The sequence below is a fragment of the Ambystoma mexicanum genome, chromosome 2p, assembly GCF_040938575.1.
Source record: "Ambystoma mexicanum isolate Mex_15411 chromosome 2p, UKY_AmexF1_1, whole genome shotgun sequence".
In the NCBI taxonomy this organism is placed as follows: Eukaryota; Metazoa; Chordata; class Amphibia; order Caudata; family Ambystomatidae; genus Ambystoma; species Ambystoma mexicanum.
The window spans coordinates 119,219,033-119,244,580 of NC_090923.1; the positions used below are offsets into that span (position 1 = coordinate 119,219,033).

Genomic DNA, 25,548 nt, shown 5'->3' on the forward strand with positions numbered 1-25,548 from the left:
ACTATCGATGGAACAACCATTCCAATCCTAAATCAGGTAAAAACTTTAGCCGCTCACTTCGACGCTAACTTAAGCATGACGAAACATGTAAATGCACTATCATCTGCCTTCTCCTACACATCCAAACTCATTGCCTTAAGTCGTCAATTCCTCACGCCACAGAACTGCACTACGCTAGCTCGTGGCCTCCTCCTATCAAAGCTGGACTATTGTAATGTGTTATTACTAGGTACGTCAAAGGCCAACTTAGCCAAACTACAATTGCTTCAAAACAAAGCTCTTCGAGCTGCCACAGAACTAAGAAAATCTGATCACATTTCCGCCACCAGGATGGAAGCCCACTGGCTCCCCATTAAAGATAGAATCATTTTCAAAACACTTTGTGTCACTCATAAATGCCTTGCCAAAAAGGCCCCCATCTATATCAAAAACACTGTCAGCTCAAACAAACTCACCAAAACACTAAGATCGAACAGCAACGCCCACCTCTGCATACACGTTTCAAATGTTCCTGAGCCGGGGGACGTAGCTTCCCAGTAATGGCCCCTAAACTCTGGAACTCACTCCCAATCCACGTGAGAACTGAACCCTCACACCAATGCTTAAAAAAATCTCAAAATGTGGTTGTTTAATACATTTGAACCTGGTGCCCCCTGCACACACTCTGCTCTAAGGACTGGTAGAGCCAGGCATCTCCTGGAATAGCACCCTTCTCTGCCCTTTCAGCCAATATTTCTCGATGTGGCCACCTGTTTTACGATGCAGTGATGCTAAAATGTACTATGATTCTGCCCCATATTCTAGCCTCATGCTTGCAATTTTGTGAAATGTATTGTTATGCATGATTATAAGAACGCTGTCTGTAAGTACCTCTGCAATAAATAAATACCAATCAGTTCTAGGCTCTGTATTTTTTTGTGCCATTTAACATACTGGTGCTTGATTGGGTTCTATATCAAATCATCGACACAGGTGTTTTTCCGAACAATTTTTGCGAAAAAACTCAACAAACATTATTTACAATTATTTTTCAAGCACTCCTCCGCTCCCTGTTTTGTACGACTGTTATATGCCCTTTTCGCTCACCCCCCCCCCCCCAAAAAATGTTGATGCGTTTATTTTGAATAAATTGGTCAGAAAAACGGGTGTCGATGATAGGACGTTGTACCGCTCAATTGTCCTATGGTTGATTAGGCCTAAGCTAATTCACTCACCCACCTTGCATGCTCACATCAGCTCCTTTAAGTTATATTTTGTGGTCACCCTCAAGATTGATCAGGCTAAGAAGGCTAAGATAGGCTTGATCTGGCTAAGAAGAGAAATGTCTTGAAGGAGGCTCAATGATAGGTTCTGAAGAGCTTGGGGATGGCCCTTCCCTGCTGAATTCCTCCTCACACCCAGTATCACAAGCAGGACTTTGCCCATAGTTTTCATCTCTTTCACCTCCGATCACTGCGCTTCTTTGAAAGATGCTTCACGTATCCCCTGACACGTAAAACAGGATCTGGAATCGAAGGCCGGACAAGTGACTTCCCTAGCTCCTGCAGATTCTGGTGCAATCAATAGGATGACCAAAGCTCTTTTTTCTGAATCAAGCTGGGATAATTAAAAACGAATTCGAAAGTACCCCTCCAGAACGTCCGCTAGTGCCACATCAACCCTGTGCATCCATGCCATTTGCCATTAGTGCAATTGCTGGCCTATGGCCGCCTTTTCGGATTGATGGAGAGTTGACCTGGTCTCCAAACTCAGACTCCACTGCCTTTCCTCCAACAAATGTCTGCATAGAGAGCATATGGGTTCAGAGGAAGACCAAGGATAAATGCTATTATTGTGAGCAGGGTGCACCCCTGTAGCCATCAAATGTATATCCCTGTAAGCCCTACCGATGAATAGTACCCAAAATAGAATAAAACAAAATAATTGTCTGAAGATGAGTAGGAAGCGCATCCTACGTAGGTGTGCCATACCATCATTGCCGAAGCCGTGAGCCCTGGAACGTGAGGCACCCACAACCTGATCCAAAGTGGCACGCTATTTCTACGCCCTATTGGTAGACTAGGCCCGTTCAGCTAAGCCACACATGGCACAGGGCAACCCAGTAGCCATTCCCGGGGGTGGTACGTCATATTGGTAGACTTAACCTGTTCAGCTAAGCCACACATGGCACAGGGCAACCCAGTAGCCATTCCCGGAAGTCGTACGCCCTATTGGTAGACTTGACCCGTTCAGCTAAGCCACACATGGCACAGTGCAACTCAGTAGCCATTCCCGGAAGTCGTACGACCTATTGGTAGACTTGACCCGTTCAGCTAAACCACACATGAGACAGTGCAACTCAGTAGCCATTCCCGGAAGTCGTACGCCCTAATGGTAGACTTGACCCGTTCAGCTAAGCCACACATGGCACAGTGCAACTCAGTATCCAGTCCCGGAGGTCGTATGCCCTATTGGTAGACTTGACCAGTTCAGCTAAGCCACACATGGCACAGTGTAACCCAGTAGCCATTCCCAGAAGTCATACGCCCTATTGGTAGACCTAGCCCGTTCAGCTAAGCCACACATGGCACAGTACAACTCAGTAGCCATTCCCGGAAGTTGTACGCCCTATTGGTAGACTTGACCCGTTCAGCTAAGCCACACATGGCACAGTGCAACTCAGTAGCAATTCCCGGAAGTCGTATGCCCTATTGGTAGACTTGACCAGTTCAGCTAAGCCACACATGGCACAGTGGAACCCAGTAGCCATTCCCGGAAGTCGTACGCCCTATTGGTAGACTAGGCCCGTTCAGCTAAGCCAAACATGGCACAGTGCAACTCAGTAGCCATTGCCGGAAGTTGTACGCCCTATTGGTAGACTTGACCCGTTCATCTAAGCCACACATGGCACAGTGCAACTCAGTAGTCATTCCCGGAAGTCGTACGCCCTAATGATAGACTAGGCCCGTTCAGCTAAGCCACACATGGCACAGTGCAACTCAGTAGCCATTCCTGGAAGTTGTACACCCTATTGGTAGACTTGACCAGTTCAGCTAAGCCACCCATGGCACAGTGGAACCCAGTAGCCATTCCCGGAAGTCGTACGCCCTATTGGTAGACTAGGCCCGTTCAGCTAAGCCACACATGGAACAGTGCAACTCAGTAGCCATTCCCGGAAGTTGTACGCCCTATTGGTAGACTTGACCAGTTCAGCTAAACCACACATGGCATAGCCAAGCCAACCCAGTTGCCCTTCCCGGAAGTTCACTCTATTGGGAATATTAGGAAGGAGTCCCCCTTTATGCCTAAGCAGTCCTTTTTTTGTGTGGGCAATTTATGATCTTAATACAGAAAAGAAGCACATCCACATTTCACATAAGCAATGCAATTAGACAGAAGGAATCGGGAAAAGGGGAAAAGGAAAGACTAGAAAAGAAAAGGAAAATGAATGCTTTGGTCCTTTAACTTTCTAGCAAGATCCAGCTCTTCCCTTCTCTGCCACCACGGTACCTGTAGCGGTATTCCCTTTCAGAATGCCACCTTTAGTAATTACCCCTAAAACATTTGGAGGTGCCCGGACGGATTACTACTTTCAAGCCACGACAGGCATGCAGTATTTCAGGAATACCCTGTTTATGTTGATCGCACATATTTCAAGCATATATGTGCATCGCTGTTTGAGGGATGTCTACGCACATGGCACAGCGGTTATTCAGTAATGAACCTTCCGTCCATCAACGTGATGAATACGTGGGCACATGGAGATGTCCACATTCTCACCCCTTTCGGAGCACCCAGGCACCTTTTTGTCCTACGAGGTGGATAAGTGGACAAACACATCTCATCGTTTACAAGGTACAAATATTCAAAATGGTGAGTGAGTGGTGTTCTTCTGCATATTGTGGGTGAAACACCCATAAAATATCATACAATGATAAAACACATCAAAATTCATCACATTGTTGTAAATGATCATATTAAAAAAAGTATTAAACAAAATGATGTAGAAATTTAAAATCAAACAATACTAACACAATAAAAAACACCATAAACATGTCCTACTATTCTTAAAACGTCATATAATATAGTGAAACAGCCTCTGCTATAAATGGCTAGAGGAGTCTTATTCTGATATTTTGGTGTATTTCATTCAAGGTAATCATGTCATTTTTGGGTAGTTAGCTAGACCAAAGTTTACAGAGCGACAGAGTGTGGATCTACAAAGAGGCCTACCATCTAGTGAATGTGTTGCTAGTGTGGTAGGCATGTCATTTTAGTTGGCATTGCGACATGTCCTTTCTCAGGTAATGTGCAACTCATCTGCATATATGAGGAATGCAAAACCAAATGTTGATGGCTGGAAGGTTTTGAATAAATCATAACCCTAGGCACAGCTCTGGGCAACCCTCCAGACCAACGTTTCCCACCCTGCCAAGCCATTACAGACAGGGAAAGACTATATGCAAGTCAGACTTGGTCCCACCCCAAAAGGGGCGGTCCAGCCCGAAATGCAAGGTCCAATCTCTTTTTGCACAAGACCACAAGTATCCCCAGGCATGTTTCTGTCTTGTCGAGCGTCATCAGTTTGAAGTGGGTTGGGTCTTCAGGCCCAATAGGCTTGGGACCCATGTCTGGGCATACCCGTCCCACTCTGGGTGACTAAAGCAAAACCAAAAATCAACATCAAGCTGTCAGTGTCAGCAGCATGGAGAATGACACACCTTGCATTGAAGCTTGCTTGCTGCCTCGTCAATCATCAAGTAGTCTTTCGTCATCAGACTAAGTAAGCCACCATAACTGCCCGCCCCCATGATAAATCCATGGGTAATACCCTTCTTTTCACAATTCACTCATCTTATGTTTATTCTCATTAGCATTTCAACATTGGGGACGTATTTTGGAGCATAAGAAATTCCAGATTTGCAGAAAGTCTTCCTAAAGGTTTTTCCCCTTTTGTTATTAATTGCATGCAAGCATATTGAAATATAAGATACAATGCACTAACCTCCAAGGGTTCTGTTGCGGAAGTTAGACCTATATAAAGGCTTTGCTGTGGCTTATGAAAGCTATTGTCTGTAGCTCGGGATGACACTGTGGTGGACACCTGAACTCTAGGTTCAGGTGGCCTATCTGATCGAAGGCTATAGGCTGAACTCAAGGTGGCCTATCCAATGGAAGGTTATAGGCTAAACTCTAGGCGGCCTATACAATGGAAGGTTATAGGCAGAACTCTAGGTGGCCTATCTGATGGAAGGTTATAGGCTGAACTCTAAGCGGCCTATTCGAAGGAAGGATATAGACAGAACACTAGGTAGCCTATCCAATAGAAGGCTATAGGCTGGAAGCGATACTTGATGGGCAGAGGTAGCCCAGATGTGGGATCCCTCCTGTGGTACAGTAGAAGAAAGATCAATTCGTGGGCGCACATGACAATTAAACTTATTTTATTTTGGGGATTTTGCAGCACGGTATTTACTACTTAGATGGCTGCTTTGTGTGCACTTCTATGAAAAGTGACTTAATTGATACACTTTCCGTCTATTCTCTTTATTATGACATCCTTACAGCATCATGTACTTGATGTGGCCATTTTCAAGCCTTGTTTACACCTGATGGCGTCCTATGGTGACGCGTTAAGCTCTTTACATGGTTACCCATCTAAATAAAAACCAGCCATCTTTGCTGTCAAGTTAACTTTCCACCGTGGCGGGGCGTTTGAAGTCCATAAGTCTATGCCATTTTGGTAAGCTCATGAGTATTTTATGATTTGATTATCTTTCATTTGACTGGTTACTAACACATTACAGAGTAGAGCACTCGTATTGAGTTTGTTTTTTTCTTTTTCAATTTCTAGGTGCTCTATTTAATTTTGTTACTGGATCCAATTATTGAGGTACCTATTGATATATTTTTCTTGCTAATGAGGGCATTGTACTTCTGCTACTTACTGTAATGGTTTATTGAGAAGCCACCCTCAACACGGGGAGATCCTGCCCTCCCCACTCAAGTGGTTATGCAACAAACTGTTTAACAGATTCCTTTCTTTAGCCCTATCTAAGACACCTAGCATGCCCCTTGGATCACTCTCCCCTAAGCTAACATTGAACCAAGAACCAGGCTGGTGAAAAAGTAATAGAAATTAGCACGACAATGTCAAACACTACTTTATCTGTGGCACAACACAGTCAACTTCTCTCAGCATTAATAAATCACAAATGTGAGTTGAAATGAACACAATCGCAATTCTTCACTTTCTGCAAATTTCACTTCACAAAATAATTACACTGATCAATTACAAAGGCAATTATCATGCGATGTTGTGCGATTTTGATTTTCCCGCCGGCTTAAAAGGCTAGCAGTAGGATTTTAAGATTGGTTCAAATACATATGGCAATTATGATTTCGCCCACACTTTTGGTTTAAAATAAACACGGGGTGATTTAGCAGTTTGTTTTTCAGACCCCCCTTGCTTTGGTCTATGTTGGGAAGTCAGACAGAAAAATTTGAATGATTTGGGGAATTTTGAATTTCAGACCCCGCCTTACTGAAAGGCCTGTGTTTGGGAAGCTGGATAAAAAGGTTGGATGGATTTAAGAACAAAGCCATCCCTCTTCCTTAAAGAAGTCGAGGTCAGCTGGACAACAAGGATTGAGCAATTCATTTATAGGCTATAGTTTCGGCACACACTGGGAAGTGAGCTTTGTTCATTTTGAATTTTAAAAAAATTCAACCCGTAGTGTTCTGCCAAATGGGGAATTAATTAAATTAATGTTTTTGGTTAAATAGGCTAAGGATCTACACAGTTTCGCCCTCCCCTCCCCGCCCACTATACAGATAAGGGATTCAAGGCAAGCAGACTGCCCCACATTTTGGTTTCCCAGGGCTCAGTTCTACTTACATAGCAAGCCTCTGTTTAAGGTTCAGGAAAGCCAGCTGCACCTCAGGACACTCTGGAAAGATAGGGCAGGGGTCTGGTCACTCCACACTCAAAGATGGCCTCCCACTGTCCACCATAAGGCCCAGCCAGCTTTGAGGCCTTCCTAGAGATAGAGAGCTCCACCGAGAAGCACTCTCAGCAATCTCCTTTGGTGTCTCCTTGCAGCTGTCAGATGGTAAGTTTCAGCAGCCTTCCTGATGGTCTGTCTCTTGTCTGCCTGTTCATGTCTGTATTTCTGTGTCTCCAGTCCTAGTGCAGTCCCCCTTATACAGCAGCGATGACACCACCAATTTTACAATCTTGAGGAAGTACCCTACAATAATTCCTGCTACTAGGATTGGACAGTCACCCTTCTCTCTCCTCCCAAACGCAGCCTCCAAATCAGGATTCGTTTAGGGGTCTCAAGCAACATATGGCAATTCCCATTTGTAATTGCCCTTTGTTTTCCTTTCAACTTTTTGGCAAAACCTAATTATGTATCATAAACTTCATAATTTGTATAGGATCCGCAGCATAATACATGACTAGGATGCTCAGCATAATACATGACTAGGATGCTCAGCATAATACATGACTTGGATGCTCAGCATAACACATGACTAGGATGCGCAGCATAATACATGACTTGGATGCTCAGCATAATAGATGACTAGGATGCGCAGCATAATACATGACTAGGATGCTCAGCATAATACATGACTAGGATGCTCAGCATAATACATGACTAGGATGTGCAGCATAATACATGACTAGGATGCTCAGCATAATACATGAGTAGGATGCTCAGCATAATACATTACTTGGATGCTCAGCATAATACATGACTAGGATGCTCAGATGCTCAGCATAATACATGACTAGGATGATCAGCATAATACATGACTAGGATGCTCAGCATAATACATGACTTGGATGCGCAGCATAATACATGACTAGGATGCTCAGATGCTCAGCATAATACATGACTTGGATGCTCAGCATAATACATGACTAGGATGCTCAGCATAATACATGACTTGGATGCGCAGCATAATACATGACTAGGATGCGCAGCATAATACATGACTAGGATGCTCAGCATAATACATGACTTGGATGCTCAGCATAATACATGACTAGGATGCTCAGCATAATACATGACATGGATGCTCAGCATAATACATGACTAGGATGCTCAGCATAATACATGACTAGGATGTGCAGCATAATACATGACTAGGATGCTCAGCATAATACATGAGTAGGATGCTCAGATGCTCAGCATAATACATGACTAGGATGCTCAGCATAATACATGACTTGGATGCGCAGCATAATACATGACTAGGATGCTCAGCATAATACATGACTAGGATGCGCAGCATAATACATGACTAGGATGCTCAGCATAATACATGACTAGGATGCTCAGCATATTACTCAGTGTCTATGCATCTGTTGTATTAGCTTATCTGCAGCATCTCTTGGCTTTTCCTATGCTCTTCAAACATCAACATCACACTTTAATTAGGTGCCGTAGGTTTGAAGAAACATGTCCGTTTCTCTGCAATTCTAAAACTGAATGAAAATGATTTGCAGAAAGAGGCATAGGGATGCTTACATCGGCACAAGGTGTCAACTGATGAGCAGCAAACAAGATACTGACTTCTTTCAAATCAGCCATCATTGTTTGCAGCCATTTAGAAAGAAATGCAGGCTGCAAAGAAACCATTTGTCAACTGTTAAGTGTAGTTCACATTAAATTGGGCCATTTTTCGCAAAATATGTAAAACTGAAAGATAGGCTCAAAGTGGTTTCAAATACAATAATAGTAATCACCGTTAGTAATCACTACTTTTCAAATCTATTGGTCGTGCTTTCTAAAGCAGTACTCGTCATTACCATTAGTCCTACTTTCAAATAGAGTACTCGTCATTGCTATTAGTCCTACTTTTAAATTGAGTACTTCTCATTGCCACTGGTCCTACTTTCAAATAGAGTACTTCTCATTGCCATTAGTCCTACTTTCAAATAGAGTACTTCTCATTGCCATTAGTCCTACTTTCAAATAGAGTACTTGTCATTGCTATTAGTCCTACTTTCAAATAGAGTACTTCGCATTGCCATTAGTCCTACTTTCAAATAGAGTACTTCTCATAGCCATTAGTCCTACTTTCAAATAGAGTACTTCTCATTGCCATTAGTCCTACTTTAAAATAGAGTACTTGTCATTGCTATTAGTCCTACTTTCAAATAGAGTATTTCACATTGCCATTAGTCCTACTTACAGAGTACTCGTCTTTGCCATTAGTTCTGCTTTCGAATAGAGTGCTCGTCAAATAGAGTGCTCGTCATTGCCATTAGTCCTACTATTTAATAGAGTACTTCTCATTGCCATTAGTCCTACTTTTAATCAGAGTACTCGTCATTGCCATTAGTCCTACTTTCAAATAGAGTACTCGTCATTGCCATTGGTTTTACTTTCAAATAGAGTACTTTCAATAGAGTAGTTCTTATTGCTATTAGTCCTACTTTCAAATAGAGTACTTCGCATTGCCATTAGTCCTACTTAAAGAGTACTCACTCGTCATTGCCATTAGTTCTGCTTTCAAATAGAGTACTCGTCAAATAGAGTACTTCTCATTGCCATTAGTCCTACTTTTAATTAGAGTACTCGTCATTGCCATTAGTCCTACTTTCAAATAGAGTACTTCTCATTGCCATTAGTCCTACTTTCAAATAGAGTACTCGTCATTGCCATTAGTTTTACTTTCAAATAGAGTACTTTCAATAGAGTAGTTCTCATTGCTATTAGTCCTACTTTCAAATAGAGTACTTTGCATTGCTATTAGTCCTACTTGCAGAGTACTCGTCATTGCCATTAGTTCTGCTTTCAAATAGAGTACTCATCAAATAGAGTGCTCGTCATTGTCATTAGTCCTACTCTCAAATAGAGTACTCGTCAAATAGAGTACTTCTCATTGCTATTAGTCACGAGTTCACCTACACTGGTTGTCAGCGCCATAAGTCGGGCTTTCAAATACAGCGGTAAGTAAATTGCCATCCTACACTGGTTTGAAATTGTTTTCCCTACAATATTTTGATAGAGAACAAGGGAACAAGAGAACAAGTGCCAGATCACAGAAATGTTGTACACAGAGAGAGAAGGAGAGCGTGGAGGAGAGTGGAAGGGAGACAAAGAGAAAGAAAGAGGGGAAGCCAGGGTATAAGGAAAGAGGGGATGGGGGCTGTTGGGGAATGGAAGAGGGGTATGGGGTGTCCCACATTATAAGAAAGCCCACACATATGTATATTTGACAGCAGTGATAATTTCAGATCAACCAAACTGTTTACTAGTAGTACTGTGTGGGCAAATCAATATAGCCCTTTTTTTGGATGGGCTGGGGCGATGTCATGGGTGTGCTGGCGGGATGTCATGGGTGGGATGTCATGGATGAGCTGGGGCGATGTCATGGATGTGCTGGCGGGATGTCATGGGTGGGATGTCATGGATGGACTGGGGCAATGTCATGGTTGGGCTGGATGGGCTGGGGCGATGTCATGGGTGTGCTGGCGGGATGTCATGGGTGGAATGTCATGGATGGACTGGGGCGATGTCATGGATGGTCTATGGGGATGCCATGGATGGGCTGGGGCGATGTCATGGATGGGCAGAGGGGGGTTTTCATGGATGGGCTAGGGGGATGTCATGGATGGGCTGGGGCGATGTCGTGGATGGGCTAGGGCGATGTCATGGATGGGCAGAGGGGGGTTTTCATGGATGGGCTGGGGCGATGTCATGGATGGGCAGAGGGGGGTTTTCATGAATGGGCTAGGGGGATGTCATGGATGGGCTAGGGCGATGTCATGGATGGGCTGAGGGGGGTTTTTATGGATGGGCTAGGGGGATGTCATGGATGGGCTGGGGCGATGTCATGGATGGGCAGAGGGGGGTTTTCATGGATGGGCTAGGGGGATGTCATGGATGGGCTGGGGCGATGTCATGGATGGGCAGAGGGGGGTTTCATGGATGGGCTAGGGGGATGTCATGGATGGGCTGGGGCGATGTCATGGATGGGCAGAGGGGGGTTTTCATGGATGGGCTAGGGGGATGTCATGGATGGGCTGGGGCGATGTCATGGATGGGCAGAGGGGGGTTTTCATGGATGGGCTAGGGGGATGTCATGGATGGGCTGCGGCGATCTCATGGATGGGCTTGGGGGATGTGGATGGGCTGGGGCGATGTCATGGATGGGCTTGGGCGATGTCATGGACGAGCTGAGGCATTATAATGGATGGGCTAGGGTGATGTCATGGATAGGCTGAGGCATGTCATGGATGGGCTGGCGAGATGTCATGGATGGGCTGGCTCGATGTCATGGATGGACTGGGGCGATGCCATGGATGGGCTATGGCGATATCATGTAACCTGCACGCTGCCTGCCTCTCTCAGACAAGACATTATGTCACGGCGCTATTTCCCCAGCCAATACGTTTTTAAGACTGATATGGTCCCTGGGAAGCAAACGCGCGTGCACGAAAGTGTCAAGTATGCTGAGAGTTATTTTTCACACTCCTTTCTTTGCAGGGAGGGGCCATCTCGATCCTCACAGCTGCGGAAAGACCGTGCGACTTTTCTGGACTGGTGTTAATATCGCCCCTGGTCCTCCCGAATCCAGACACTGCCTCTACTTTCAAGGTAATAACACAAAATTAAAAGCGTTGTCCTACTTTGTGAAGTTTTGTTTCCGAATTAGAACCCTAAAACACAAACATGCAGACTTCGGTACAGAAATATGATGCCGTTTTAATCCAGCCTATCCTACCCTATCCACATCTGTGGTCCTCTGCCAGCTTTCAATCCTTTTCCACTTTCTTTGGGAAGTGGCATGGTGACAGGCGGTCCCTGGGTTCCCGTGTCATTCTCCAAATAGGGTCGGACTGGGACAAGAAATAGACCCGGGCACCTAAAAAAAAGTGACCCGTCCCTCGCGTAAAAAAAAGTGGTCCTCAAACCGTCATCCCTGAATCGCGTCAATTCACGCCTTTACAGAAAAAGCTACAGGTGCTATCCCCGTGGCTGCAGAGTAAAGAGCCGGTAGTGCCCAACTTAACATTCCAGAAATCTTCACGACATGTAAACTATAACTATACCACCGTTAAATGAGTCTTGATACTGCAGCATTCCTACAGTGCAGTAAGAAAACCAACACAGCACGCAGAATGCATACATCTGACCACACCACACAGCTGCATAGTGATTAGCTAGTAGTGCACAACGTAACATTCCAGAAATCTTCACGACATGTAAACTATATCTATCTACACGGCATGTAAACTATAACTATTCCACAATTAAAGGGGTCTTGATACTGTAGCATTCCTACAGTACAGTGAGAAAACCAACACAGCACGCAGAATGCATACATCTGACCACACCACACAGCTGCATAGTGATTAGCTAGTAGTGCACAATGTAACATTCCAGAAATCTTCACGACATGTAAACTATAACTATACCACCGTTAAATGAGTCTTGATACTGCAGCATTCCTACAGTGCAGTGAGAAAACCAACACAGCACGCAGAATGCATACATCTGACCACACCACACAGCTGCATAGTGATTAGCTAGTAGTGCACAACGTAACATTCCAGAAATCTTCACGTCATGTAAACTATAACTATACCACCGTTAAATGAGTCTTGATACTGCAGCATTCCTACAGTGCAGTGAGAAAACCAACATAGCACGCAGAATGCATACACCTGACCACACCACACAGCTGCATAGTGATTAGCTAGTAGTGCACAACTTAACATTCCAGAAATCTACACGACATGTAAACTATAACTATACCACCCTTAAATTAGTCTTGATACTGCAGCATTCCTACAGTGCAGTGAGAAAACCAACACAGCGCGCAGAATGCATACATCTGACCACACCACACAGCTGCATAGTGATTAGCTAGTAGTGCACAACGTAACATTCCAGAAATCTTCACGACATGTAAACTATAACTATACCACCGTTAAATGAGTCTTGATACTGCAGCATTCCTACAGTGTAGTGAGAAAACCAACACAGCACGCAGAATGCATACATCTGACCACACCACACAGCTGCATAGTGATTAGCTAGTAGTGCACAACGTAACATTCCAGAAATCTACACGGCATGTAAACTATATCTATCTACACAACATGTAACTATAACTATTCCACAATTAAATGAGTCTTGATACTGCAGCATTCCTGCAGGGAAGTGAGAAAACCAACACAGCACACAGAATGCATACATCTGACCACACCACACAGCTGCATAGTGATTAGCTAGTAGTGCACAACTTAACATTCCAGAAATCTGCACGACATGTAAACTATAACTATACCACCTTTAAATGAGTCTTGATACTGCAGCATTCCTACAGTGCAGTGGGAAAACCAACACAGCACTCAGAATGCATACATCTGACCACACCACACAGCAGCATAGTGATTAGCTAGTAGTGCACAACGTAACATTAACATTCTAGAAATCTACACGACATGTGAACTATATCTATCTACACAACATGTAACTATAACTATTCCACAATTAAATGAGTCTTGATACTGCAGCATTCCTGCAGGGAAGTGAGAAAACCAACACAGCACACAGAATGCATACATCATACCACATCACACAGCTGCATAGTGATTAGCTAGTAGTGCACAACTTAACATTCCAGAAATCTACAAGACATGTAAACTATATCTATCTACATGACATGTAAACTGTAACTATTCCACAATTAAATGAGTACACTGCTGCATTCCTGCAGGGCAGTAAGAAAATCAACACAGCACGCAGAATGCATACATCTGACCACACCACACAGCTTCATAGTGATCAGCTAGTAGTGCACAATGTAACATTCCAGAAATCTACACAACATGTAAACTATAACTATTCCACAATAAAATGAGTCTTGATACTGCAGCGATCCGGCAGGGCAGTGAGAAAACCAACACAGCACGCAGAATGCATACATCTGACCACACCAAACAGCTGCATTCGGGCTCCCATTTCCACGTGTCATATAATCTGCATTTTGATATAGTGTGCTTTATACTCTCACCTGATTACTCCTGATTTTAATTGCTGCTGCAGGTGTTATTCCAATGAATAGTGGCAGTGTTTGAGTCACCTCAGAAAGATGAAAGGCCACATGGGCTTGTACAGGATTCCAATTTGTGAAGTGCAGGCTGTCTCCACCGTGAGTTCTCTGAACTGGGCTTTCAGTGCTGCCTGCTCCTGGTGAGACCCCCCTCTCCTACTTTCACCTTCTATAGAGATTAATTTCCAGATTCCAGGACTAGGAAGAACAAGCTTGTTTTCAGGAAATGATGGTGCAGGGAGACACACACTGACTTACTGGCAGTGTCATGGCCCTTTCTCGACTAACAGATTTTGAATTACACATTTAATCAAATGTGAATGCTTTTATACCCGCAAGATTACATGATGCTTCCCTCACTCCTAATCTAAGGACTAGTCAGAGACATGGGCACAGTTTGTAGCCTGGAGGGCTGTAAGTACCTCAAAGCGAGGGTGCACTAAGTGCACTGTTTTCCATTCGCAAATAACCCTCAAAACTGGCGCTCTACTGACCGATGGCAGCAATTTAGCAATTTTAGGGAGTGCAGTGTTGTTGTTCTCCGGTAAGAAACCTATCAGCTATCCCTCTGTTAAGTTAATTTCGGATCATACATTTTTTCTCCCTAAAAATGTAAACTAAACCAAGACACATATTTCAAACTCATATCAATTTACTCATTTACCAATGTGTCAATAACCAACGAATCCCTCCCTCGCCCTGAGAACATTCTACCATATTGTCACCATTAGCTGAAGTGCAATGTGAACTACAGTACCTTTGTGATTGGGCTCACTGCGGGTGTCGTGGTAGTGTGGGGCCTCTCTGTCCCTGTACTACTGCACAGCAGTGGTCATTTTATCACACTTGCGTTGCCCCAATAGCATGACCTTTGATTCATCCACATTAATTGCAATATGTTGCATCGAGCACTAACTCACAAATGTGGCTTCATTTTTGTCAAATCCATCTCAGTTTTTGCGAGGATGGCGACTGCATTGTCCACGAACAACAGAAGCCATTTGGCTCATTCTTCAATCTTTGATGCATCCAGGTAGACCGCCTTCAAGATGATGCTAGCTATTAATAAACAGGATACACAGCAGCAGGGCCAAGACACAGCCCTGCATTACCCCTTAGTAACCTGGAATGGCTTGATATGCTGTCCTGCTATCCCTGTGTAAAATCTAATGCACGGCTCTGCAAGAGTGAATGTGATACCGATGTGGCCTTATGTGGTCGTATCTGTGCCCACCCTGAACTTATAAGACTGCAGAGGCCAGCCACCCCTACAAGAACATAGCTAAGTCTTTTATATCTGCCTGCCTTCTGACTGAGAGAAGCAGAAAAATGGCCTCCATATGTCTTCTCTTTGGCATGTTCTCCATTTGCCCAGAAGTAGAAATGGTTGATTATGTTTTCCAGAGGTGTCAGCTCAAATATGGGGGAGAAAAGAGGGTTGCGGACATTGTGGCACAACATTTGGCCCAGGTGATGTCCTGGGAAGCATACATGCCAACATTATCCATTCCATTCTGAGGCTGTTAGTCCAGTCCTGGATTTAACTTGACATTCAGGGACGTGTCATCCTGGAGTTCTCCATTATAAAAACAGGACTACAAATCCCAGAATGCAAAGCTAAAACAAGACTAGATAAGTGTCACCTGAATTGAATGTATACTGTGTTGGCATTCATAGCCCTCATCCTTTCGAAGATGTGGATGAAAACACACAATTTCGTTTTGTGCTTGTGAGAGTCCATTGAGAAAAGGAGTTTGGAAGGTGAGTGGACACTTTACCTGGTGGGTGACATCCGCCAGAAGCATGTCAGTTCTGAAGGTATGGGCATGTATGTGGAAAGTGGCATCATAGTGGCTTTGTGCCCGTGGATGACCACTGACTAAGTCTTGCTTGTTTAATTCCAGTCCTCTTTCCATCAAAACTAAAATGTGATGGATAGAGGTTTTTATTGTATTTATTTTATTGCTCATTTATAACGCGCTTAATACCGGCGGGGTGGTTTCTAAGCGTGGGAGCGGGATTCGTACTGTGTTGCGCCGCATTGCCTTAATTTCAAGACAAACGCATTGCCCTAGAGCTTGCCTTGATCTGGGCAACCTCACCACAACTTGGTGGCCTGGTCAGCCAGCTTTGACCTTTCCTGGTGGGAACTAAGCAACTAAGTGTTAACTTTTTTTGATGAATGTTCTCTGTCACTCCGACGACTGTGTGTGAATTGTTTATTGAATGCATCCCTGTGCCTTAGCTGCTACGCTGCGATCAGGCAGCAATGTTACTTACACAAGTACAACTTAGGTTACAAAAATCCATTCGGGCCCAAGAAGGTCCGGAATGGATTTTTGTAACTTAAGTTGTACTTGTGTAAGTAAAGAAACGTTGCTATGAATTGAAACCGGCCCCAGGGTGGCTTATAAAACTGTCCCCAGAACATCACAAGTCCATTGTGATTCAGCCAGTGGCTGAATGGCCGATAGACCAGTCCGTCTCTGTCTCCACCCCACGTGGAAAAGACACTTGAGCATGCAGCAATGATCACTAATGGCTGCCCTTATGCACAAGCAGCATGGGGTGGCCCTCACAAGAGATCTCTTTGTATTCATCCAAATACTGGCAGAATCTATAATAATCCCTTGCTCGAAAGTGGCAGACTCTATAGGGAACCTAGCCTCTCTGTCTGCAGCAGAATCAGATGCTGGGAGAGATACTGTCAGTTTCCTTGCATAGCTCTGTTCCCCGATCCGTAATGGTCATATAGGCTAAAGGGCGTGTCTGCGCAGGTTTCACCACCTCTGAGATAGTTTCAACTCGGAATAAAATTAGCATGTAGTGGTCAATAGTGACCTCAGAATTGCCAACACTTTACGTAACTTGTAAAACGTGTAAAAAGTCTGCCCTGTGACCCATGACCGCAGGGGTGCATGGCATCACATTTAAGCATAAGACATCTGTCTATTGTTGTGGGGTTTGCAACCCTTTCATAATTGCCTTAATATATTGTGTTGGAATGATGGCTGTGCGACTTTTCAGTAATGTATGTGCCACAAATTGTTGTCACAGCTTGCAAAGGTGATACATTAACAATGCATTTCATACAGGCCACATGATGTACTGTAACGGTACTGATGTACTGTAACGGTTTATTGATAAGCAACCCTCAACGAGAGGAGTTCCTTCCTTCCCCACTCAAGTGATTATGCAACGAACTATTTAACCGATTCTATTTTTTAGCCCTATCTCAGACACATATACTCCTTGGATTCCTCTCCCCTGAGCCAACAATGAGCCAAGAACCGTTTTACAGGAAATATATTGGTATTTATTTAAATTAACAGTAATAGAAATTAGCACGAAAATATCATCTGTGGGACAACAAAATCAGCTTCTCTCAGCATAAATAAATCACAAAAGTGAGTTAAAAAGAACACCGACACAGTTCTAACTTTCTGCAAATTTCACTTCACAAAATAATTACACTGATCAATTACAAAGGCACTTATGTAATGTTGTGCGATTTTGATTTTCCTCCAAGCTTAAAAGGGTAGCAGTAGCAATTCAAGATTGATAAAAATACATATGGCAATTATAATTTCGCCCACACATTTGGTTTAAAATAAACACAGGGTGATTTAGCGGTTTGTTTTTCAGACCCCCTTGCTTTGGTCTATGTTGGGAAGTCAGACAGAAAAATTGAAATGCTTTAAAGAATTCTTGATTTCAGATCTCCCTTACTGGAAGGCCTGTGTTGGGAAGCTGGATAAAAAGGTTGAACCAAGACACCCCACTTCCTTAAAGAAATTGGGGTCAACTGGACAACAAGTTATAGTTAGAAATTATATAGTTATAAATTAAATTATAGGCTATAGTTTTCAGCACACAGTGGGAAGTGAGCTTTGTTAATTTCGAATTCACTCTGTCGTGTTCTGCCAAATGGGGAGTTAATTAAATTAATATTTTTGGTTACATAGGCTAAGGATCTACACAGTGTTGCCCCCCTGTGCTCTAGAGAGGGAAAGGATTCAAGGCAAGCACACTCCCCCACCTTTTGGTTTAACTGTGCCCAGTTCTACTTAGATAGCAAGCCTCTGTTTAAAGTTCAGGAAAACTAGCTGCATCTCAGGACCCTCTGGAAAGATAGGGCAGGGGTCTGGTTACTCCACTCTCAAATATGGCCTTCCACTCTCCACCATAGGACCCAGTCAACTTTGAGATAGACAGCTCCACCCAGATGCAATCTCCCCTGGTGTCTCCTTAGAGCTGTCAGAGGGTAAGTTTCAGCAGCCTTCCTGATGGTCTATCTCTTTTCCCTGTCCTCCAGTCTTTCTCCTGTTTCCTGTCCCTCTGTCCTAGTGCAGTCCCCTTTATATAGCAGTAATGACACCACCAATTTTACAAACTTGGGGAAGTACCCTGCAATAATCCCTACCACTAGGATTGGACAGTTACCCTTCTCTCTCCTCTAAAAACCATCCTCCAAGTCAGGATCAGTTTAGGGGTTTGTAAGCAACATATGGTAATTCCTATTTGTCATCATCCTTTGTTCTCCTTTCAACTTTTTGGCAAAAAATAGTTATGTATCACAACTGCATAATTTTACTAGCAATTGCCATACCAAACATAGTATCTGTCTCAGCTAATCATGGGAAATTAGATAAGCCAACCACCAAATCTGTATCATGTAACATGGCCATTTGCCACCTTTCTGTCGTTTCCATAAAAAAGCACAACAGTTATGAATATGTACGATATTGAGCATATCCCTATTTTTTTTTTTTTATTACATTTTTATTGATTTTGAAAACAACAGCATAGGTACACAAATTACAAGATTTGGGCAATTGCCCTCAACAAATCAAACTATAAGCCATTATTCCCTGCGTTTGTTAAACCCCCCACCCCTCCCACCCACCCCACACAGTATCCCGAGCACTGCTGTCTGCTTATAGGAATGATGCGGCATGGGGCAGCGTCAATCCGGGTTTTCTCCGCCAGTGGTCAACCGGCTTTCCAAGTTCCAAGGCCATTCGTTCCATGTCTGGGCTTGTTTTTGGGCCGGGCCAAGGACACTTGAGGGTCTCAGGACGTGGCCAATGTATTGCCAAACACCTCTTGAAATTGCAGCCAGTCTGTCTCTATTTGGGTGCTTGAACCATGTAATGCCGCTGTAAGTCTTTCCATAAGGAATATGTCTTTGGCAATCATCACCCATTCTTTCTTCGTGGGGAGGGCGGGCCTCTTCCACGTTCTAGCGCGGGCCGCTCTGGCTGCCAACAGTAGGGAGTGTGAGAGGTCCGGCAGATTTTCACAGTGGTCCTCCTTATGCTGCAGGCCAAACAGTATCAACATCGGGTCCAGTGGGAGCACACCTTCTCCTGCCTCTTTCAGCCAGCTAAGGACTTCGGCCCAGTAAGTTTGGACCTACCCGCATGTCCACCACATGTGCCAATAGTTTGTCCTTTCCCCACACCCGTGCCAGCAAAGGGGAATTACGTCTGGGAACATCCTAGAAAGTGTGATCGGGTCATACTGCCATCTGTGCAGGAGTTTGACAGCATGGGTTTTATATTGGCAGGAGATCGAGGTCTTAAATGATCTACTGTAGAGTCACCCCCAGAGACCGTCTCCGATCCTACAACCCAAGTCTCTTTCCCATTTCCCCCTGAGGCTTTTGGCGGTTCCCTCCCAGGGGGTTAAAAGGGCCGAGTAAAGGAGTGAGATGAGGCCTTTCATTTCTACATGGGTATCTAAGATTTTCTCAACTGGGGTGAGTTTTCTTTGTAATTTTGGCTTTAGTTTTTGTTTCATTAGGATTCCCTTAAGTCTCAGATAGAGGAGTGGGGAGAGCCTACCTATTCCCAAGGATTCTTCAAGCTCCTGGATACTTATAAAGGACTCCTCCCTGACCAACTGACCAACTCTGCATAGGCCCGCGTCAAACCAGGGCTGATAGTGTTCATGGCCTGGGATTTCCTCTAGAACTGGTGTGGACCAGATGTGACTCATGGGGGAGGGCCAAGTGGTCACCTTCTCACTGTGTCCCTTACCCTCCAGCGCCTTCCACATTGTTACTAGTATTGGGTGATCCCTGATTCTCCTTGGGAGCTTTTTCATCAGGACCCATAACCACTCACCCACTGTGACAGGGCTCAGGAGGGAGTTTTCAAGAAAGACCCATTGTTTGTTGGGGTCCTCTCTCAGGTGGGGGGCCAGGGTTCTGAGCTGGGCTGCTCTGTGGTAAGTTTGTAAGTCTGGGAGGCCGACCCCCCCTCTATCCTTGGGAAGGGTGAGTGTATCATAGCCTATTCTGGGTCTCTGGCCTTGCCATATGAATTTCTTTATGCGTTTTTTGGCTTCTTTAAGAAGTGCTTCTGGGGCTTCCAAAGAGAGCACCTGGAAAACGTACAGGACCCAGGGGAGGAGGTTCATCTTTACGGCGTTTATCCATCCCATCCACGAGATTTGCCCCTTACCCCACGTCTCCATATCTTTGAGTAAGTTGTCAAACAGCGGGGGGTAATTTGCCTGGCTTAGATCTTCGTGGGGCCGGACGATGTTGATCCCCAGGTATTTAATCCCTTTGGTATGAATTTGAAACCCCAGGGGGGACAGTTCCGTGAGGTCCCTGTCTGAGTCTGGGGCAAAGGGGAAGATCATTGACTTCCCTATGTTCATCCTGAAGCCTGAGAATTGGCCAAACCGTTCAATAAACCGAATGGCAGCCGGGACCGAGCTAGTAGGTTCCCTCAGGTGGAGCAGTATGTCATCTGCATAGAGGCCGAGCTTGAAGGTCCGACCTCCAACATCAATACCGCGGACCATCGGGGCACATCTGATGTACTCTGCGAGTATTTCCATGGTCATGGCGAACAGGATTGGGGAGAGGGGGCAGCCCTGCCTCGTCCCCCTTTGAAGGCTAAATGTTCGTGAAAGGCGACCATTTACCGTGACTCTAGCAGAGGGGTCTGTATATAAGGCCTTAATGGCTCTCCTGATTCCCTCGTCAAAGCCCAGTTTGACAAGGACTCCGTGTAGAAACTCCCAGTCCACCCTGTCGAACGACTTTTCGGCGTCGATGGCCACCAGGACAGGGTTGTCTCACTTTGGGGCCGCTTCACTCATCAGGTGCAGGGTTTTTCGGAGGGTGTCCGCCCACTGTCTCCCCTGTATGAAGCCCACCTGGTCGGAGTGGATGAGTACCGGCATATGGCTGTCTAGTCTCGTGGCTATGATCCTGGTGAACAGTTTAGCGTCCACATTCAGGAGGGAAATTGGTCTATATGACCGGCAGTCTTTTGGGTCTTTGCCCTCCTTCGGGATCACTGTTATCAGTGCTTTGCAAAAAGACAGAGGCGCACTCCCAGTCCTCATGATATTTGTGAATAGGCCCGCCAGAAACCCCGCTAGCAGGCCTCCAAAGGCCTTATAGAAGCCTGCAGTGAATCCGTCCTCCCCGGGGGCCCTGCCCAGCTTAAGACCCGATATTGCCTTGAGTACCTCCTCGCTCATTATTGGGGCGTCTAAGGCTGATGCCCCTGGGGGGGTCCAACACAGGTAATGTTACTCCTCCGAGGTATGCTCCCAGTGCCTCTGCCTCCACTTCTCCTTCCCTCCTGTAGAGAGTTTCATAAAACCCAGCAAATTCCTCCACTATTCCCTCGGGATCCGTTTTTGTCACCTCATCCCTGCATGAGATCCTTGACACCCATCTATCTCTCCGCTGACCCTGGAGTTTGGCCACCAGCATAGCGTCAGCCTTATCCTCTTTTCCATAATACCTTTGGCGCAGGTTTTGGAGGCCTGCTACAATATTCCCTCCAATGCTATTATCTCCGCCTGCAGCCTATGAGCCAGGAGAGTCCTGGTCCTTTTTTTGGAAGCCCCCTCTCTGATCAGAACACCCCTCCAGGTCGCCTTTGCTGCCTCCCAAACTCTCTCTATGTTGACTTCACCCGTGTTATTCAGTTCCAAATATTCATTGATCGCCTTCTCCATCTCCTCCTTAAAAACCACATCCCTTAGCAGGAAGTCATTGCATTTCCACAGGGATTCTCTGGGTTTCAGACCCAATACACTAATATCTGCCCAGACCATATCGTGCTCCGACCAGCTAACCGGGCGGATGATGCAGGACTCCACTCGGCACATGTTCTGGTGCCCCATGAAAAGGTAATCTATTCTCGTTCTGGTGCCATGGACCACTGAGTGGAAGGTGTATCCCTTTCCCTCCGGATGCAATTCCCTCCATGTGTCCACAAGCCCATAGCCCCACATCAGCTCCCGGAATTTCCCCTGGGGTCTACCCCCTCGGCTGCCTAGCGGGATGGCCCCTCCACTATGATCTAATTCCCGATTTGCCCACATGTTAAAGTCTCCACCCATTATAAGGTGCCCCTCTGTCCTGGCCATTATCCCTCCCATCGCCTCTTTGAGAAATTCAACCTGGCCCACATTAGGACAATAGATGGCTGCTAGGTAGACCCTGGAGTTGTGCAAGTCACCTGATATAATCATGGCTCTACCGTCTTCTCTCCCCACCTGGTTACCTCTGTGAGTCTCTGGTTTCTCTGCAGGATGATCCTGACTCCACTCCGTTTCGTGGGAGTGGATCGCCAGAAGGTCTGGCCCACGTGTGCTCCCGGGATGGCCCTCTCCTCTCCCGTGACCGTTCTAGTTTCCTGTACGAAGAGGATATCTATTTTAGCATTCTTCATTTCCCTCCCCAAGAGGGAGCGCTTTGCTGGGGAGTTCAGACCCTTTACATTGAGGGAGCCAATTCTCAGTGACTCAGCCCGGCCCCTATTCTCATTGTCCGCCATTGGGTCCTTGTCTTGTGTGTACCGTCTTCCCGGATCTGTGCTTGCTGCCGCCTTCCAATGTGGTTTTGAGACTGTGTGGGTCCCCAAAAACCCAACCCCAACTCCCTCCCTTCCCTTCTCCCCCCACCCCCTCTTTATCATGACGCCTGCCAACGGGCAAGCCACCAGGGTGAATGCAAGTCCATCCACCGCAGTCCCCTTGTAAAGCTCAGCGTCCCCGGCCGGGGCTGTTTGATTCAATCTCTCGGTTTCTTTAGTAGCGAGCCTCTGACCACTTAGTCCCCTTCGGCTTCCGTTGTGGGGGTGTTTAGTTTCTTGAATTTCCTTCGGCCCTTTATCTTCTTCTTTGTGGACCAGGGGCCCTCCGGCTCCCTCCTGGCGCTCCGAGGCTCTTGCACCTCCATCTCGTTTCCTTCCTCTGGGGTATCCCCTTTGAGTACCTGCAGCACTTGGGATGCCTCCTTGCCGCTGGTCACTCTATAGTCCACTCTTGAGCGTTCGAAACACAAGGCGAATGGGAAGGACCACCTGTATCTTACGTCTTGGCTGGTGAGCCACTGGGTGAGTGGCCGGCACTCTCTTCTGCGGGTAAGAGTGAAAGCCGAGAGGTCCTGGTAAATCCTCACTGTGTCTCCTTCGAACAAGAAACTCTCCAGCCTTCTCGCTTTCTCGAGGACCTCCATTTTATCTCTGTAGCAGAGGAAGCGCACAACTATGGACCTTGGGCCGCCCCTCGCTCCACCTCCCCCTCGGTGGGCTCTTTCCAGCTGGACTTCCTTGCCCCCCTCGAGTGTGAAGAGTTGGTTGATGAGGCCCTGAACCTTTCTCCCAACGTCTGCAGCAGTCTCGCCTCTCGGTTGAGTCACACCCATAATGCGCAGGTTGTTTCGGTGTTCTCTGTTCTCTAGGTCATCCATTTTCAGGGCTATTTCCTCCTCTCTGATTTCTAGGTCTGTTAGCCTCGCTTCATATTTCATGTCTAAGAGGTCCATTTGGAGGTGGTTGTTTTCCATTCCCTCCATTTTTTCCTCGAGCGTCTCCACTCTCCCCCTGAGATCAACTATAGAGCCTTGTATGTCCATTCAAATCGCTTTTATCTCCTGGAGGATGTCCTTGAGGTCGTCCTTCGTTAGTACTGCGGGGGCGGGGGGTCGGCACTCGAAGGCATTGTGACTCTAGGTGGATCACCGAGGGGTGTGTTGGACCGGCGGAAGCGTTGGAGGGAGCAGATTGTGCACATGGGCTGGGTTGGTTCCAGGGCTCCGGTCTCTGGGTGTCCTTTAGAATTTGGGTGGGGGGCGGCGGGCGCCTCTCACCCTGCCTGAATGCCTTGAAGTTTCCTTTGGTCGTCTTGGGCCCTCCCCGCTTCCGCGGAGGCAAGCTCGCATGTGGAGGGGGACCCCAGTGATGGCTCCGGTCCCCACGAGGGGGGGCTAAGATTGTGATTGGGGCCTGTTTCCCCAGATGTGTCACGGTTGAAAAGTTCCGGGGAGACCCCTGTGCTCCAGGGGGGAAGGCCGTGCCAGCTTTTACGGGGTAAGTTGCGCTGGTCCGTGCCCGGAGGGCGCTGGAGGGGGGGCCAAACACAGTCCGATGAGTCTCAGTTCTTCCCCTCTGCTCTTCACCCTCTTCGGGCCATCGAGGGCCGCCACACATCCATTGTGGGCTCGTACCCTTTCTTTGGGGGCTCCTTTTCAAGTAGTCCTCTGTGCGCAGGGGATGGGTCGGGTGGCTCCCAGAGTCCTGATTTGCCGCTAGTGGTCTGCACCGGAGCGGTTCTTGGTGGTGTGGGGCTGTCCACACGCAACCGGGGCAGAGCTCCGGGGCCCGCTCGACGTCTGCGCACTGTGGGGGGCGTGCTCCGGCGTCTTCCTCTCGGTGTTATGGGCGCTGGCCGCGGCTGTGGAGGCGACGACCGGCTGCCCCGGGCTCCGCGGCAGGTCCAGCTGAGGCCTGGGGCACCGCGAGAAGCGACGCCCCCAGTGGCTCTGCTGCACAGCCTCCGAAAAGGTGTCCTCTCTATTGCTCAGCGAGCGGGGCCTCAGATCGGGGCCAGGCTGTATCCACTTTCGGAGGAGCGCTCGATTCGTTGGGCCGCTGCCGCGGGGGCGCATGTTCCCATCGGGGTTACTCCAAACTCCCGGCCGGGGATTGGCTCAAAGTGATAGGTCCTGTGGTGGTGGAGGAGCGCCGGTCTCACACGTCCAGCATGCTCCGCGCCCTCTGGCGGTCTCTCTATCCCTAATTTTAATGTCCACCCGCTCACCAACTCTCACATTTGGAACATGTTCAGATGAGCCAGAAACCTAGTTTAACTGGCCCTTACAGTTCCCAGAGTCACAGGAAGAGGAATTTTATATCCCCAAAATCGCCTTGAAACATAGGCAATCCATCCGCCTTATGATGGCTGAGAAAAACGCTTAAATGATAGTAGTCCTTTTGATTAAATTGTGAATGTTCATTTGGGACAAATGGTCCTGCCTCCTGTCTTCCGGCCATTTGTTTTCACTTGGTCGGCCTGTACCTTTATCAGTCTCCTTTGTGCTGGAAGCTTGCTCTTTGAAGTGGCTGTTACATTTTCACACATATTAGTCGTGCTCCAGCCAAGGGTGACTTTTCTTGAAGTCCCTGCTTTCAGAGCCAGCAAGTCTGGAGAACACTGAATTTCGACCCCTTT

At 46.4% G+C, this 25,548-nt stretch overlaps 1 protein-coding gene across 1 annotated transcript in view; it reads left to right on the plus strand.

The window, feature by feature from the left end:
* The window catches only part of MGLL (monoglyceride lipase), a 594,181-nt gene that overhangs the window by 359,507 nt on the left and 209,126 nt on the right, over positions 1–25,548 (plus strand). The window contains exon 5 of the mRNA XM_069643369.1: positions 11,484–11,594. Within this exon, the coding sequence (XP_069499470.1) occupies positions 11,484–11,594 (111 nt within the window). The remainder of the gene's footprint in view (positions 1–11,483; positions 11,595–25,548) is intronic.